Below are 19,024 nucleotides of genomic sequence, written 5' to 3' on the forward strand. Positions count from 1 at the left end.
ATAGAGCGCCAAGCCAAGCGGGCCGGTCCATGACCCGTTCCGTTTATGGCAAAATCGTGATCTATAAAGCAGCATTTTCGCTAATTTAATGACCAAAAATTTGATCAATCGCGAGATCGATCGCGAGCCGCACACGAAGCTTCACAATCATAATAAAATAGGTTGATTGTTTTTTTTTCTGTTTTTTGTTAACGTTCTTTGCTTGATTTACACTTCTCTGGCAACAACTAACAGCGTATGGCCGAATTCGCCAAATTTACAGTTGCGTGTGAACGATCCATATTTTATTGTGTGATCTAATTTTAAAATGCTTTTCGTATCGATCGACCTAAATAGATAAAGTTTGTAAAACATGACAAGCTTGCAGGAATTGTAACTTTTTAAGCTATTTATTTATGATAAAGTATATTATTCTGCTAATTATTTTGATTGATAAATGTTGAGTTTTTTTCAGTATATTTTACGGATAGTTGTATTTTTTGTTACAATTTTCAATCCAATTGTGATGTATTTATAATTTTCAGAAGCAGTTTTTTATTTAATAATGAGTTTAAAATGCTAACCACTGCTCGTTAGCCATTTGTAAACTTTGCTTTTAACGGTAGATGTTTGCTTAACCACTGATTGACAGGTTCGTTAATCTTGGTAATTGCAAACTATTTACCGGACGTCAACCGGAACCCGTCCCTCTTGGGTATTTTCTTTCAAACCGAAACCTGCTGCTGATCCTGACGGGTGTGATTGACTTTTTTTCCCTATAAATCCACTCAACGATGCTGTATCACACGGCTCGCTGCCATGTTAATCGCGATCCGAAAAATAGAAGCGAGAAGAAATTATGACCGACGGACAATGTTAACCGGCACGTTTTCTGTTTCTATTTTTTTTTTTCTTCTTAATGGTATGCTTGTATATTTTTTATTTTTAACTCAATTTGACCGACCTTTTGCTACTTTTTAACGCATCGATCCAGTGTTAATTTGCAATTAGCTGTGTTGTATGTGAGCTGGCACTCACTGCAGCGGCAGCAGCAGCAATGCGCAGTGGGTGCATCATTAGAGAGCCGCCAAATGAACCGGTGCCGTTTGCTGAACAGACTCAAAATTCAATCAGCTGTTTCCGCTGATTTTGCCCTGATTGTGCGCTTTTTCGCCGTAAATAAATCAACTTCCCGGTTTTTGCGCGGCGCTAACTAGCGGAAACGGGCGTGTGCGCGCGCGTAGTCGAAACCAATTCAACAGCCATTATTTAGCTGATAATTTTGTAGTTTGCTCTTCAATTATTAATTCCAACCAGTTTGGTGGAAGTGTGCTTTACGTTCTTTCCTCCCATCCCGGCAAGAACGGAACGGACGGTGGTGTCAGGTTCGGAAGACGATGGAAACTTTTGCCCCTTCTTGTCAGCGTGAAAACAAGGAAAAAATCTCGGACACCGAACGGGAAAACCATAACGGAAGTTCGCCGTTTTTGTATCCGTCTAGTGGACCGTTTGATAAAAGTAGAGTTTAGTATTCTTTTTTTTTTGTCTCAGCTTGGGCAGAGTTTTTCGTCTGTTGCTTCCTATTCGGATTTTTATTTCCTTCTCGTGGCTGGCTGAAGACGAACCATTGAAACAAACGACAGTTTGGATAAAATTTGGAGCGAAGCTAAGATGAGGATTGCACACCAACTCGAACAAACTCCTACGAAACATGCTTCACAATAGCCGTAAGACTGCTGCAGGAGGATGGAAGGAGCGAAAACGCAGGCGATGATTTCGGAAAGAGCATGATTGAGGAAATTGAACAAAAACTTTATTATGGTCATGCTATTGAAAGGACCTCCATCTTCTTTCTTTCCGTTCTAATTTGGGGTTTTCATTTCTGCTCGTCATCAACAGTTTCCACGTCGTTCCTTTTCCAACTGTTTCGCTTGGTAATGTTTGTGGAGCAAACATTTCAAGCTAAGGCTTTAACTCATCTCTCTTTCTCTGCCATATTGTTTATGTCTTCCTATCCTATGATAGCAGTTGCTGCGATTAAAGCAACGGTTCTTAGCAAAACATTTGAAGAAAAATAGGATTGATTTTGAAGAGTGCAGTTATAGGAGAAGATCGCTTCTGAACAAACATGTTCTGGAAAATAGGATTTTCCCGCTTCTGGTTTTCCATTCACGGCAGACCAATCGATGGCAGACTGGAAGTGGAAATGTGAGCGTCAGTCCGTTTGCTGTGGTCTCGGAAATATTTGAAGTGACAGAGCTGGTTTGCACTTGGCAAGTCTGTCGTTGGTTTCGTACTAGCTCCAGCGTTTCCCAACTTTCATGCTGCAAGTTTTTTTTCTGTTCCAACTTTAAACCTTAAGTGTTTCGATTTCCGAACTGAATTCTGAAAAGTGCCGACTTAGCGACAATCTGGTCAATGGTCCCAGGATGTCTGGAAGTTAATGGCCGTGCGAATGTTGGTTGGGAAAATAGTCACCATGGGGTCGGGCCCAGTTTACTATGACGTCTGGAGAGGTGTATCAAGAGGCATTTATGTGGGCACTTGAATCATTCAGACGAATTTTCGCAAAAGCATCGTTCGCCCGGCTATCCCATGTCCAGTGTACTTACGTACCATAATACCATCGGCAGGAGCACGTCGAATATCATCAAGCTGCATTGACAATTCACTTTGAAGTGTTACTTTGCAAATGCAATATAGCTCCCGGAAAGCTTCAAGACAAACATTTTGTTGAAGCCATTGATTGGCCAGAAATATAGTTAGTTATGCTAGTTGAAAGCTCGAACAACATGCTCGTTATATGTATTCAGGAAAAACAGTTCCCAGCATCAGGGATTGGTTCAATTTCGTAAGATCTCCAATCGGTTTTCCTTCCCACCGGGGGAAATGATGGTTTCGATGACCACCAGTCAATGGTGGAGGCTGCCGTTCTAACCGCAATAATAGCTCCCAAGTTTTTATTGTTTCTCCCAGCAATGCGCACGGGAGGATGGGTTCGGTTCTGGAATCACACGAAACGGATGCGCTTTTCTGTGCGAGTTGACAGTTTTATGCGGGATATTTCTTATTTATGCACATTCTATCACCCCATTAATGAAGAGAAATGGTTCCAGCGGTCGCCCTGCAGTAAACCGGTGGCCGAGTGTGTTTCTAAGTGCAGAAGCTATCGCTTTGTTTCATGTGCTGTAAAGTGGACAATGCTCTGACGGAATATTGTTCGGTACGCTTCGTTGTTTGACCATCCAGCCGGTAGTTGGGGCTGCTGGGCGCACTTGGATGGTACAGTAAATGGAATTCCAACCACCGGACGTGACGACATCGTAAAACAGAATGCGGGAGAAAAATCACAATTGTAGCCGTAGCGCAAATAACGTCCTGTGCTGGACGACGCTACAGAAACAATCCGGTAGGTAAGCCCTGGCCACCAGCAAGGAACCGTTCCGACCGCGTAGAAAGTCAGCGTTGGTGGCTGTGCGATCGTTCCATCGCACGCATTTCTTCGACCCAACGACCGAGTGCAATAATTCTTCATGTATCGTGATTTTCCATTTCAATTACACGACTCGTCTGCTGCGAAGTATCTGACATTTCGATGTATCTCCGAGGACCGCAAAGTGAATAGATGGCCACCCATCCCTCCCGGGCGGTAAGGATAATGGTGTTAGGGTGCAGTGTTGTTTCTTCGGAGGGTGACCCACGGCTGGGATGCTAGCTATGTTTGATGTTTGGCTTTTCGGCAATGTGTTTCTCCATCAGTTTTATTTTCTTTTGTGGACCGGAAGCGGCCAAAATGCCACGCCACGGAATCCCGCCCCGCAACACGGTTGTCCCATACAGCCGTTGCGAATGACATAGACACGTGCCGAGTTTGTTGTCCTGCAGGGAAAAGGATTCCAGCATACTCCAGCGATTCCGGCAGTGCCGTATTTGTCTTTTCGTTCGCTGTTGCACAGTAAAGGAGGAGTAACTTTTGTATTAGCACGTCAAGAAGCAGGTTCGGTTGGTTAGCAAAAACTGTATCTCCATTAGCGAACAGATTCCGGGGCTTTGTGTGAAACATCGAACAAATGAAGATGTTGTCGATAAGTCGCAAAGGCTACGGTTTGCAGGGGTTGTTCTTTTTATTCACAGACAACCAGTGAAGAATCACGTAGAAAGGATCTTTTGGGCGGCGAATTGGCTCTGTCGTTAGCCGATTGTTAATTAGTACCGGTCCGGGAGGAATGTTATGTTTCCAAATTGCTTCAACCAACAAGGTACGCCCGTACCGTTTTTTACCACACGTTGTTTGAATGGATTTCCTAGAACGACGTGTAGCGAAAATATGGACTAACTTCTTCCGTATCAAAGTGCCAGCGCCTAAAGTGCTGCTGGTGCGTATTGAAATCATCCTTCCATTTCCCCCCGCACGTGTAAAAGGTATGCTGGGCTTAAAGAGAACAGCACTAGGTTCTTCGATTGCTTTCCTTTGCCCCGGTAGCGCGACACATCGGTTGGACCGGTCGCTTGCACACGATGTCTTGCAAATGTGTCGGTAAACAACTGGTACGCTGCTGGAAAATGAACTGGCAGCAGGAACCATACTTGGTAAAAGTTTTCCCCAGTCCTGCTTTCGCGGGCACCTCGAAGGAACGATTTTTCCTCCCATATGAGCAAGCAACGGGAATTTCGTTGCAATAAAGCCAAACAACCATGGTTGGGACACGGTGCGAACCGAAGCAAAAGAACTGACGCGGAAGAAGGAGCAAAAGAAAAAAACTTACCAAAAGCAAAACAAATGGTAGCGAAAAGTTGTTCCTTCCGCCGGGGAAACGAAACGGAAAAGATAGCGTTTGTTTCTCGACGCTTTTTTCGTTATGATGTTGTTCGGTTAGCCGTTTGTTTACCGGTTGAATAGAGGGAAAATGAGAAATTGATTGCAAATTCCTGCACGCTTGCGTCGCGTAGGTGAGCGTTGGATCGGACCGTTCTCGGTGCTGTATGGTGATTTTGTTCTGACTCCGTAGGTGGTCGACATATCGCGCTTGCATTGGGACGGGAGAAAATGGCGGGATGATTGGTTCTAACGTTAGATGAACGGGAGGAATGAATGAAGTTGCGATTTAATTTGAGTAGAATTGTAAATGAAGGACAGGCTGCGATGTTGGCTCTTGACGTTTGCCATCCATTTTCTCAATTTTGGTCTAAATGCTCATAATCAACATAAAAAAGTTCTCGTTTATAGTGCTACCGTCACTAAAATTGTTACAACTTTCCCCATGCAACTATAGGGAAGCAAACTGAAAACCCCGTCAAACTATAACTCATATCGCCGAACGAAAGGGCGTGCCCCGAACAGGAAGACCGTTCCTTTGTTTGTGGCGTGAAACTCGATTCTAATCAGTGCTTAGGACAGCATAAATCCAGCTTACCCAAGGTTGTTTTTTTTACACTAGCCGATGAATGGCTTGTAAGGCTAAACTAAGTTGTGTGGTTTGCTCGAAATGACCACAGAAATCGTTTTCCTGAAGTTGAGTTCATTCCTACCGCACGCACCGCCGTGTCTAGGTTCTGCCGTGAGCATGCCCGTTCGGCACATCGCCCACCCAAATCATTACATTTCATAGCCACCAGCCAGCCAATGGTTTATGCATGACTTTTACTTCGAGGGAGAGGTGGAAAAAAGGGATACGTCGTTCTGGATGGGAGCAAAATTGTGCTTCTTTCACTTCACTTCCGGGTCAACCGTGACGACCCTCGCGTCCCATCGAATGCTCCCGACGGGACACACCCTCCTCGGTGTGCGTGTGCGCTGTGTTTGTGTAGTCTGTGGCGACACATTGTGTCACATATTGAGGAGGCATATACCGGCTCTGTGATGGAATCTACTGCCCTTCTGTTGTAGTTCCCCTAGCTTAGATTGATCCTGCCAACAGCCAACCATTCGCGAACAGTCCATGGGTTCCGAAGAGGCGCGAATAGTCATGGTTGGGCGTCAAAGAAAACTGCACCGGAAGCATGCCAACCCACGCAGAATCCCAATGTTGTCTTTCTCCCTTCCATATCACGCGGTTGGCGTTGTGTGCAGGAATGGAAAAGCATCGAAAAGAACGTCTCATGCGGCGCCACCGTTCTGCCGGTTCACGGGCAGGCGTTCAGCAGTGGGGAAGACTTCCCGCCATCCTGGGAGGAATAAGAATTCATTAAAGTACCATCATTTGTGTTACAAAGTAAATAAAAATCAATTTCACCGAAATGGCGCCGGGTTCGCCAAGCGGCGGGAAACCGAATTTTACTGCGTACGGTTCCGTACTTTTGCACGGCTGTTATCTTCACGTATCGGATTTTTGATTTGCTATCAATATTTTGTTTTCTCGTTCATTTGCTGCCCCCCCTAGTTGAAGCGTTACAGAGAGTGCGTAAGCGAGGAAGCATTACCTTTCCGTAGAGAGAGCATGTTTCGCATGTTGGACGGTTGAAGGACTGCCCGGAGCGAAACTCCAATTATCGAAACAACCATCGAGAGTGAAATGGTTCGGAACCTCCAGCGGGCGCCCCTTTGATGTATGTGAGGGGGTACTCTACAGTCTTAGGGGTACGGGTGTAGACAGGCAGACGACAATCATATCGGTGCTGGGGTGGCTCCTTCAACACCACCATACAGAACTCAAGTCGCTGTCTCAATTGCCGCCGGCCAACGATTTTTTCGGCATCGAGAAAATGGTCTAGATTCGGCGACATGAATTTCTAATCAAACACAGTTCCAACCAGCGCGGTAGATTATATCGCGCACCGGGTTTTCAAACGCACCAACGGCAATGACCACCACGCATTGGGTTTGGGTGAACACCGTGGTACGCATTTTACGAAATTTTCTATTAGTGTAAACTGTCAATCACAGCATGGTTGCTGGTGGCCAAGGGCCATCACTGACAACTGTCCCGGCCAGTGACGATTTGTTGTACGGTACATGAGCTTACAAAGCGCCACAGCTGGCTTCGTGTCTTCCAAGTCCAATGTGCTGGTGCTGTAAATTAGTTACAGCAGGTTTACAACCAGCAGAGTCGTGGGTCGGTGCAGGCTTCCACTCAACCGGTCAATTGGAGTGAATTAAAAATTTAAATCGTAAATCTGTTTCCACAACCGTACCTCTCGGTGTGGTTATTCCAATAAAATGCTCGTAGTAGAGTAGAGACAAAAAAATGGAAAACAGAAAAATTATCCATCGTTTAACTAATGAACTGACATTTTTATTACTTTGTCGGTTGCATTGTCCGGCTGTCGCCATATTCTCTACAGTGATAATCGAACGCTGCATACGGTTCCGCAAAACGGCAGTAACGCAGTCGTTTCGGGGTTTAAAGTCAAATGTACGCGTGGCAGTCGCGCAGCCCCATGCGCGGTCACTGCAATATGACTTTAAATCGGACGGATAATTTATCTTAATTGATAGATTGAAAGCGATTTACAGACGGCCACGCTTGGTCCCTTTTGGGTAGCGTTTGATGTTTTGGAAGTGATTTTCCCATCCCTTCCGGTGTATGTGTTTGTTGGCCACCATCACTGGCTAGCGTCCACCAACGCGTACGCGCCTCATGGTTAACGATGAATAATGACTACTCGTGTGTACGCCGGCACGGTGCAGCGGTATTTGAGCTATGCTGCATGTGTCCAGAATAGAATCGAAATTCATCCAGCAGTGACAGACGACACAACACTAGGGAACTCATTGTTTTTTTTTTGGTAGCTTCACAACGGAGCACAATGATGTGCAGTGCTCATTAATTACCGACCGGAGGCAATATGAATTGAGATTTGTTTTGTACGAGACGAGTTTGTTACCACTCGCAGACCGCTGATGCGTGGTGCGCTCCCGTCGGAATGAAGCACCACTACGGGTTCGGGACGTTTTGTAGCTGTATAAATTGGCATTGAAAATTGCCAACAATCAGTGCGCGCGTGTGTGCTTACGTCGGTGCAATCATCGTGGTGGTGTCCCATCGGGAAATGTATCTTCAATATGCTAGCCTTTCAAATGGTCGACCAATATGCAACTCGAATGCACATCTCCGATTCCTGGGGCCCTTTCCCCCCGATTTGTTTCGCTCAGAGGGGGTCCCCCGTAAGCGCGTTCGGTAGTGCGGTCTGTTTTGTTTCTCCCGAGCGCTGTCAGAATGTAATCTGATTTTCCGCTCCGATGCCATTTGAAGACATTAATTTAATTGAGAATGCAGAACCCGGCCCTGGGGCCCCCGGCGTACGATTTGGTGGATGTGTTTTGGGAAATGTCGAAACAGAATGCCCGGGCGGCCCGCGCAAACGCTTGATGAACATTTTCTCTGTCCTTTGGTTTGGTGCTTGAGCTGATGTAGCGCAATGGTGAGTAGTTACTTAAATAACAAGGGCCAATTATGGAGCGCTCAAGATCTTTGATAGTTCGGTACCGATTGGTGTGTCAGAAGTAATCTTCCGCGCGGGGACGGCAAGAACGGACCAGTGTTGATGTTTTAAACAGCTCTTAAGCGAGTACGATTGGGTACTGGCTAAGTACTGTAACATTGGGTGCAATGCTTAAACTAGGTTAATTCATCATGCTTTGCCCGTGGGTGGTACTGTTGCTGTGTTGTAGGTAGAATCAAAAGCAATAGCGGGCCAACTGTAATGGCCAGCATTAATGAGCACTATTAGCGTAAGTATAATAGGTTGGGTCATGATTATTTAATATGGCTGACTGGGCAGCAGGGAAAGACTATAAGCGAGCTGTGACTGCGACTCATTCGTTGTTACGACGGTAAAGCACTCCCAAATCCTGACTCGTAATATTTTAGTACGAAAGACAGAAACAATTGAAGGTTTTCTCCTTAACATATTAATCATATAGGAACATTTTCAGACACTGTGGTATTTTATTTGACCATAAAAAGATTGACGTTCCATTTTATAGAGTGTCTTTTAATTAGGAACTAACTTTCCGCTGCATTGAATCGCCCACATCCTGAATGCATTTTGTGGCGTCCAGTCCCCATTGGCGGTGTCCTGTCAAAAGAGCTGTTGCATCGTTACATCACACTGACACTGCCACTAGCAACTTTCGCAAAGCCACTTCCCGACCAAAGCTATTTCTCCGCCTTGATGGTGAAGTTTTGACACGGGTTAGAGGGACACGGTTGGTCTGACGACCCATCAAACCATCAGCCCGGTAGTGGAGTGGTCCGGGCCTGGTGGTGGAATGTAATTTTGTTTGTTATTTGTGAAATTTTAATCACCACAACCACACAACGCTGCATATACAGCATACCGTCACCATCTCCCGTGGGAGTTGGTTCGCAACAATCCCACCCTCCACCCGCAACCCACTCGGAACGGAGCAGTAATTCCCAAAACTAATTCCAGCCATGTAAATGGAGCAAAACTTACCCACTTGCCAGATGTGTGCAACAGGCCGCTCGATGCAAATGTGAATTATCTTTTCCATTTCCTGGCAGATCCGCGGTGGGGTGGCGCGGTTGCAGTAGAAGGGTCCTCAAAATTAGATATTTCGCGCACAGTGTTCAGCGAAGGGTGGCCAAGGGGATGGAAATTTATTGTCGAGTGTTTGATCTGCACACGGCTACATGCATTGCTATTATGCGTTGTTTAATTAACAGTGGTATTGAAATAGATCGAGTGTGTGTGTTCTAGCGCGGAAACATATGTTCTTGAAGAGCGCTTAGGACTAGAAGCAATAATTGATTAGTAGGTACGAGTCAGCCTACCTTAACCATTATTTAGGTTCTCGACGAAAGTGCCTGTATATTCGTGACATTCGTTGCATTCGATTTAAAACATTTGAAAGTCTCTTATGTTATTCGTGTTACAATATTGTTCGCTTTCTTCAAATGTATGGCTAAAAACTCCCGGAGATTAATTTTCCAATCTCGCCTCATGCAGCAACCTCATCTTGCTCGAACCTGCCCAAACACTGTTCGATGAAAAATTGAAAACATATGCTTTTCATTAGCGCCAATCACTTGGCACCCTCCGAACGGCAGTATGAACTGACACCGATGACAGGGCAACTATTAACGACAACGGCGGGTCCAACCGATCGTTTAATGAACTTCACCCACGGTCAGTTAATAGAGTGGTGTGAAAGTCTAGGGACACAGTTCACAGCCCGTCCACGCGATGCCCTTTGGACAATGAGCGGATGTAACACAAACACCAATCGAGAACCCGGAAGCTGCCCCGGACTAATCGCACCCTTAATTGAATAAACGCCTCACTATTGATTGATTAACCATACGACGTGACAGCGAAATTGTGCGAAGCGATCTAACTCTGCGGCATTTTATCTCGTCCCATTTTCTTCGCAGTGCTCGAGTTTATGGTGGAACCGTCGGACGTGACGGTACCGGAAGGTAATTCGGTTATGTTGCAGTGTGCCGGCAATGCGGATCGGAAGGTGCTGCAGGATGGCAAAAAAGCCCCCAACATTCGGTGGCGTGGCCCCGACGGACAAGACATTGGCATCGTCGGTGATACGTTCCGGTCGCAGCTGACCAACGGGTCGCTGTACATTAGCTCCGTGGAGAGCAATCGTGGACTGACCGGGTTTTACCACTGTCTGCTCAGCGTGGACGGTATCGGTACGATCGTAAGCCGATCGGCACGTGTCTCGATAGCAGGTAAGCTGGTGTGCGATTAGATTATGTTTATACCCGTCACTAACATTATCTCTTCTTTCAGATCTACCGGACATAAACCAGGAATCGCACGAAATCTATCTGTACACTGGCCAAACGGCATACTTCAAGTGCATGTCCAGCCTGCTACCTTACAGTGTTGAATCTCGCTACCACACCGAATGGCTGAAGGATGATGTACCGCTGCGGATGGATTTGACGCGAATGCTGCTGCTTCCCTCCGGTGCGTTGGAAATTGATGAAGTTGTCCCGGCGGACCGTGGCACCTACCAGTGCAACGTGACCGCGGGCACATTCTCGCGGTTGAGCAGCAAATCGAACCTCAACATCAAGTCCACGGCCGGCCAGCCCCAAAGTTTCGCCCCACCCGCCTTCGTGATCGTGCCGCAACCGCAGACGGTACGCGAGGGCGACACCGTCATACTGGACTGTGCCGCCAACGGCAATCCCAAGCCAACGATTCGATGGCTCCGAAACGGGGAAGACATCGACATGAACGATCTGGACTCGCGGTTCCGCATCATGGGCACGGGTTCGCTGCAGATCAATTCGATCCAGGACACAGACGCGGGTGACTATCAGTGCCGGGCAAGCAATACGGAAGATTCGCTGGATGCGTCCGCAACGGTACAGGTGCAGGTGCCACCAAAGTTCATCCTCAGCCCGGAAGATAAGGTCGCGTATGAGAAGGAGGAGCTGGAGCTGGCCTGTTCCATCCATGGCAAACCGACGCCCGTGATTCAATGGTTGAAAAATGGCGACCTGATAACGCCTAGCGAGTACATGCAGATTGTTGGAGGGTAGGTGTCTGGATGGCTGGCTTTATTGGGAACATAATAAGAAATCCACTACTATTAATCGCTTATTTGCTTTATTCTCTCTGCCCCGCACAGACACAATTTGAAAATTTTCGGTCTGATCGGTTCAGACGCGGGAATGTTTCAGTGCATCGGAACGAATCCGGCAGGAAGTGTGCAGGCGGCAGCCCGTCTGGAAATAATCGAACCAGGTAATTGATTGCTAATTTTACTCCACTTCATCGTGCAGGGTTCACCTGCTGAGTAACAAGAACACCGTAAACTTTCTGACAAATGGACTATAGTCTGTAGGTAGAGTGTGCGTTTTTTTTTTTTAATTTAGTTTCCGTCAGAACTGGATCGCACTTCGCTCGAGCGCATTTCTAGAACCAATCATATTTTAATATACTTTTTTCGTATTTGTTTCTTTTCTTTTTTTCTGTTTTTGTTGTATGATTTACACAACCATCCAACGCTACGGCTATCGATTTCGTTTATCTTCCGTTTCGGACTTGGCCCGTGGTCTATTCCATTTGGATTGTACCACCTCTTCTTCTGCCGCTACCGTCTCCGTGTTATTGGATGGAATCATCTCTTTCGAACAAAAACAACAACCACGACCCGTTCTCTTGTTGATTATGATTTATTACCGTTTTGCCCATTTGCGGATGACTTTGCATGCAAACGATTTACTTCTCGTTTTCGTGTGGTTACGTTTCTGTGTGCGGGATATTTCTGTCTAACGTTCGTTTTGCTGTCACTTCTTTCCATCCCTGCTAATCCCCTTGGGTGGGTCGTACTCTTCATGTCGTATCTGTCGCTTTCGTGCTGTGTGTGTGTTTGTGTGTTTTGCTCTCTAACACTACCGTTGCTCGTCTTTGCCAAACTCGCTCACTTTTGGCTGTTTGCAATTTATTTTCTGTTACGTGACTTGTTACCGATTTACCCCGTCACGTGTCCTTCGGGATGGTTGGCTCGTTATGTTGACTTACCTCGTGTGCTCATGCCCCCAAATCGAACTGCACGTGATACAACACTATCCCTGTCCCGCTGCATGAATATGTTGCTTGTCATTGATCCATGACCCATGACGACTGTGTACGATCGACCCAACCGACTGTACAACTCCATCCGAACCGAAACCGAATATGACAAACCCGACACGGGAAGCAGGTCTGCCGAAACGACACAAGGGCAAAAAATTTCAGCAGACGCAATCGAAAACGAAATCGTACGAAAAATCACCACTGCTGCTGCAGTCCGATCCCAAACTATCGAAATCGGTACTGGACAGTTTGGTGTCGCGGACGAAGGAGCGGCCAAACTTAGACCGGCATCAGTTTCAGTACAACGAATATACCGACGATGACTATGCCGATCACGACCGCATGCTTGACAGTGACCATGATGATGACGATGACGATGAGGACGATGACGAGGAGGACGGGAAAATCTATGCGCTGCGACCGAACGAGGACCCGAACAAACTCTACCAATCGTTGACCGGTTCGAAGTCCCGGGAGGATGGTGAGGTTGGCCATTTCTCTAATCAGAAGTCTCCCATTAATGCTGTCACGCGGAAATACTCGAAATCGTACGTAGATGGAAGTGGAAAATTTGCTGCCCCGTTGCCGGGACCGCCGCGCGCCCTCCAGGCCCAGATAGTGCAGTCACGCTTCATTACGCTCAACTGGCTGGAACCGGCAAAGAATCCCGATGAGGTTATCTCCTACTCGGTGTATTACCGCATGCACACCAGCGATAGGTAAGTATTCCCCGTGAATAATGGATTAAGGCGAATTTCGCATATGTGTTTGACCCTTCAATTCCTTGTTTTGCTTCACAGAGAGCGCAAGATGACCACGAATTCGCGTGATGAGCAGGAAATCAATATTCAATCGTTGCAACCTGGTAAAAATTATCACTTCCGGGTGGTAGGCAACAGCAATCACGGTGCGGGAGAATCATCCGAGACACTGGAAGTGCGTACATTGTCCGAGGAGAATATAGCCGGTGCACCGCAGAATCTGCGTGGATTTGCCATCACCGAGAAGGATATCCACCTGCAATGGGATCCACCAGCGGTGACAAACGGGTTGATTACGAAATATCGCGTGTACTATGCTGAAACTGACAACGGGGCTGAGATGTACTCCGACACCACCACCACGGAGATTATCATCAACGAATTGCGCCCGTACACCAAGTACACCATGTATGTGGTTCCCTTCAATCAGGCAGGAATGGGCGATCCATCGCACGAGATAGACGTGAAAACATATTCTTCTACTCCATCGGAACCGCCGGCAAATGTGACGCTGGAACAGACAAGCTCCACCGTAGCGATCCGATGGGAACCACCAGCGTTAGAGGATCGCAATGGACAGATCACAGGGTACAAAATCAAGTACCGCAAGAACAAAAAACCACTGCAGGTTGAGACGACCCCAGCCAACGTGCGATACTACATATTGAAGGATCTGGACAAGATGTCTGCCTATCAGGTGAAGATCGCTGCCATGACGGTAAACGGAACTGGACCATTCACCGAATGGCATCACACGGAAACGTACGCGAACGATCTGGACGAATCGCAAGTTCCTGGTCAACCGGCGTGGATAAAGAGTAAGTATATCGTTAGTTTGTTGGAAGCAAAATCATATTACTCATGTATTACCATTCCTTTTTTTCGCCAATGCAGCCCGACCTGGAGCGGATAACATAACGGTCTTCTGGGGACCTCCGGCACATCAAGAGATTAAAGTGCGCAGTTACATCCTTGGCTGGGGCAAAGGTATCCCAGATGAGGAAACGGCTGAAATAGAGGAGAGGATACGACAGTTCGAAATCACCAATCTGGAACCGAACAGCGAATACGTCATTTCGTTGCGTGCCCGTAATTCAATGGGAGACGGTGCTCCGAAGTACGACACGGTACGTACCCGGGAAGATGCCCCAGTCGAAGCTCCAACACCGTTAGAAGTGCCGGTCGGATTGCGCGCAATTCCCATGTCCGGAACATCGATTGTAGTGTATTGGACAGACACGACACTTAGTAAAAGCCAGCACGTATCTGACAATCGGTACTACGTCGTACGGTACAGCCCAAATGGGTCTAACCGCTACCGCTATCACAACGCGACCCTTCTGAGCAGCATGATCGGTGATTTACGTCCGAACACGCAGTACGAGTTCGCCGTGAAGGTAGTGAAAGGGCACCGCCAATCGGCCTGGTCTATGTCGGTGCTGAACACCACTCAGCAAGCATCACCCGTATCACCTCCGCGAGATTTGGAGGTGACTTTCGATCCGCGTAATCCTCTCACCGCCATACTGAGCTGGCTTTCACCGCGACATGTGAGCGGGCCAATCGCGGGCTATCAGGTGCTGTACACAACCGACAACGAAAAGCGCGATCGGGATTGGAACATTGAAGCAACGACCGGAGAACATACGTCCGCGGAGATCGTAAACCTAGAACCGCACACAACATATTATTTCAAAGTGCAGACGCGTCACTCGAAAGGTTTGGGTCCGTTCTCGGCGATGGTTTCTTTGAAAACTGGCGCTGAGATCGATTCGAGTGGGAATCTTACGCTAGAGAAATCTATCTCATCCGAGCTCATATACATCACGGCGGGATTTGCGGCTATGGCCGGTCTGACGGCGATTGGAATTTTGGTGTTGAGGTGCCGTAGGAAGGGGCCCGAAGACACGCCGGAGCATGCGAAGAAAAGCTATCAGAAGAATAATGCGGGAATCATTAAACCGCCCGACCTATGGATACATCACGATCAGATGGAGCTGAAGAATATGGACAAAAGCAATCATAGTACGACCCCCGGCTCGGTAGATGGAGGAGCGTCTAGCAGTGGTACGATGACACTGCCCCGGTCTGTCGGTGGACACGATTACGATAGCGAAACTCCAATCACCCACGTTACCAACTCGCTCGATAAGCGAAATTATGTGCCTGGGTATAATGGTAAGATGTTTGCTGCGACACTCGACAGAACGGTTTTAAATTATCTTCCGATTTTTGCTGCTTTAGGAAACACAACGTCCCTCAGCTCGACAATGGAGCGACCCCAGTACCCACGGACACAGTACAGCATGGCCGCCAGACCGCATATAGCGATGGATCAGCAGACACTTTCACAGCAGAATCTTCTTCAGCAGCCTCCACAATTGCCGCCGGCAAATCCTCTCGCACAGACACCAGAAAACCCGTACACTTACGACAGTAGTTATAGGTAGGTTTTGGGGAAATATTTCGAATATCCGAGTAGAGAGAGTGTAGATAAATGGACATAAGCTAATGAGTTGGTTGTAATATTTTTAGCCCAAATGTTACCTACGCTCAAGGTATAGCGATAGATGCCCCGAAACGGGGACAAGGACATCCATTGAAAAGTTTCAGCGTACCTGCACCACCCGCATCCACACCCATCATCAGTGGCCAGGGTAAACATGGCAGTGAGTATCGAAGTTAGTAAACGTTGTCAAATTGGATCTAACAAACTCTTTCTTTACCATAGCTCCAACGCCCGCAGTCACGATACGCCCACAGAATTCATCGCCCTACAAAAAACCATCTCTCTCATCCGGTTCACTGACCAATCGACTGCAGACTGGACCGGTAGTTGCACACTCGAATGATGAAATCCAACGATTGGCACCGTCCACTTCCACCGAGGAGCTGAACCAGGAGATGGCCAATCTCGAGGGCCTGATGAAAGATCTGAGTGCAATCACAGCGAACGAGTTTGAGTGCTAGATCACTTCGACCTGAAGACGGTGCAAAATGCGTGATGAAAATTGTTTAGTCATTATTAATTTTAATTTGGTATGAGTGAGATTGAGTGTGAGCGTTACGCGTGAATGAGCTGAATGCAAGTGTCGTGTTGTGAACGGTACGTGATCATACTTGATCGACTGAACGTTGTGTCGGATAGGTTTAGGCATTATTATTGGTATTTGCAATTACTTTAAAGCAAACGCTATATTACGGATAATGGTAGTCGGTGCGACACGTTAAACGGCGCAGCGTGTCGTTATGCTAATGCATCGTATAACTCACATTAATTTATTAAATTACTCTTTAAGGACTAACCCCCGTATAGTACATAGACATTCACAAAAAGCGCAAAGTCACCAGCTGGGAGTGTATTAGGGAAAAACATTTCGCATGACGCAGTCGGGAGACGTAACGAATGTGTAACGTAATCGTACCGACGCATAATAATTTTACATAAGTTCGATCGGTAGGTTAGGAGCATTGTTCGAATTGTCCTTGGGCACGTGGTCACTTCGTTTCTGTCCACCCGTGAACCCTGTGCGGATGCGGCTCTCTTGTAGTTAAGTGATCAATATTCATCAGATTGTACATACGACGAAACCGGAGAGTCAAAAGTGATTTGGTAAACAGTTTAAGTTTATAATCGTTTCGTCCTTCGTACGTGTAGTAACATGCTAAAAGTGAAGTATACAAGAAAAAGAAATATTCCATTCTTCTTTAAGTACAAGCGAACGGATTGGATATAGGTTGGTTATTTTAAAACCCATTCGTACACCCAAACCGATAGGCCCAGTGATTTTATTGCAAATTAAAAGTAGACCAAAACAGTCAGCTTGTACTTCTGATCGTTCGATACACCGATGGCCGGGTGATTGTTAAAATAGGATTACAAACAAACCAACCCAAAACACCTTACAAATGGAAGACAACAGGGATCAATTTTACATGCCACTCCACTCGTACTCGGTACTGCCATACAATGGTCGGGATGCCAAACGGTGTTCCGATTGTTTAGAGTAATTCGTTCAGTTGGAACGGTTCCTAACGGCCATTCAGCTAGGTTTACACGTTTTTCTGTTCCTGTGCATTCGTGTCAGTTGATCGATTTGCATTACTTTTCTACGTACCATTTTATCGTCTCTTTCAACACCGCTCTGCTTCATGTATAATATGTATCTTGTATCGAACACAGTTGGAAGGAGCGCACACTGTACACTAGGGCACCTTAAAGCCCATTAGTCACCGTCTATGTAAACCCGTATGTAACACGTGAGTATATATAGGTGTGTTGTAAAACCTTTTGAACGTTTTTACACATGTTCCACGACGTGGTGGATGAGCTGAACGATGAAACGAGTAGTTTAGTTTATTTTTATACACTTACGAAAATCAGAAACATACAAATCGAATTGTGTTACGTTCCAACCGATATTGTCGTACCCCGCCTGTACACCACAATCACACCAATAATAGCTAGAGAATGAGGAAAATGTAGCGATCGGCTGAAAAGTGTAGTGCGCGGAACAGTCTAATATTAAACCCCACATACCACTGTATCGAATATCCTATCACCAACGCAGCGAATTTACACGACTCAGAAGCGCACTTTTCCTGAGAGGACTTTTAGAGTCCTAATCATCATGACACAGTAAGCTTCATCCAGCATTTGTTCGAATCGATCTGTCTTAGTATGCTTGGTCTAGATATCTATATTTATCCCATATAACAGTACAGAAACAGCACATGGTTCCATCTCATAGTTCATCTTCATCGAAGACTTAAGGTTTCTGCAGTGTTCATAGACATTCATTTTCCACAATCCGTACATCTAACCAAGCACTGATTTCATTCCAACCAGCACATAACCGGGGTTGTAAAGTTTGCGTAAAGAGAATCGAATGCTTTTGATGCTAGTCGGCTTAAACACGACATCGTCGGTGGTAGCTCACTAGCGTGGATGGCCTGACACTTATTTCACAGTTTTCTAGTAAAACAGCCAACGTAAAATGACCCGGTTTTGTTTATTTACCCCAAAGATTCACACATTGTACAGAGGATGCACATTTGAAGATAGAACACCGCTGAGAAAATAAAACTAAACTTTGAGATTTTTTTTTAGATATAAGCAACAATATTCCTAACGTACCCCCCCAGAACCTTCTCGAACTAAACAACTCAGTGCAAACGAAACGGTAACAAATATCAAATGCACAAGCAACAAACCCGGAAAACTCAAGGAAGAAATACGAGACGAGCGGCAGGAAAGCACAAAACACGTGTATGGTGCGTGCGTAAGCCTAAAACCGGTAGCATTTTTTCTAGTAATACTGTATTTATACAAGTGAATCAAAAACCGCAAACGAACAAGAACTAGATATGAGGAAAGTGAAACTAAAATCTAAACCGATTTGACAGTGAAATGAAAAACAAAGTAAATAAAACGAAAAATATGATAAATTATATTAAATTTCAATGGTTTAATTAAAAAACTATGCGATGCATTCGAAGAGAGATAAGAGAGCAATTTTATAGTAGATCTTGTACAAATAAGATGGATTAAGCTAGATTTTATATAGTGCCACGAATTAAGTTTCCGATATTCCACTTATTTTCTCCTTGTTTTTCATGTGTATCGCAAGGGTTAATGTCTCTCTCGAAGCATTACGCTCTCATTCGCCGTGCACTCACGGTCCTGCCTTCGCACGTATTGGGGCCGCTACCGTCACGACACGCGAGCAGCTTCAGTCCGATCGGTTCACACTCCCAACAGTCAGTGTTTCTCG

General features: G+C 46.2%; 1 protein-coding gene across 1 annotated transcript in view; it reads left to right on the forward strand.

Annotated features, from left to right (window-relative positions):
• The window catches only part of LOC128710824 (neogenin), a 97,297-nt gene extending 81,077 nt beyond the window's left edge, over positions 1-16,220 (forward strand). The window contains exons 2-10 of the mRNA XM_053805677.1: positions 10,317-10,628; positions 10,690-11,446; positions 11,540-11,655; positions 12,617-13,208; positions 13,290-14,068; positions 14,145-15,428; positions 15,495-15,696; positions 15,786-15,919; positions 15,982-16,220. Of these exons, the coding sequence (XP_053661652.1) occupies positions 10,317-10,628; positions 10,690-11,446; positions 11,540-11,655; positions 12,617-13,208; positions 13,290-14,068; positions 14,145-15,428; positions 15,495-15,696; positions 15,786-15,919; positions 15,982-16,220 (4,415 nt within the window). The remainder of the gene's footprint in view (positions 1-10,316; positions 10,629-10,689; positions 11,447-11,539; positions 11,656-12,616; positions 13,209-13,289; positions 14,069-14,144; positions 15,429-15,494; positions 15,697-15,785; positions 15,920-15,981) is intronic.
• Positions 16,221-19,024: the final 2,804 nt, after the last annotated feature.

The sequence above is a fragment of the Anopheles marshallii genome, chromosome 3 (assembly GCF_943734725.1).
Source record: "Anopheles marshallii chromosome 3, idAnoMarsDA_429_01, whole genome shotgun sequence".
NCBI lineage: Eukaryota > Metazoa > Arthropoda > Insecta > Diptera > Culicidae > Anopheles > Anopheles marshallii.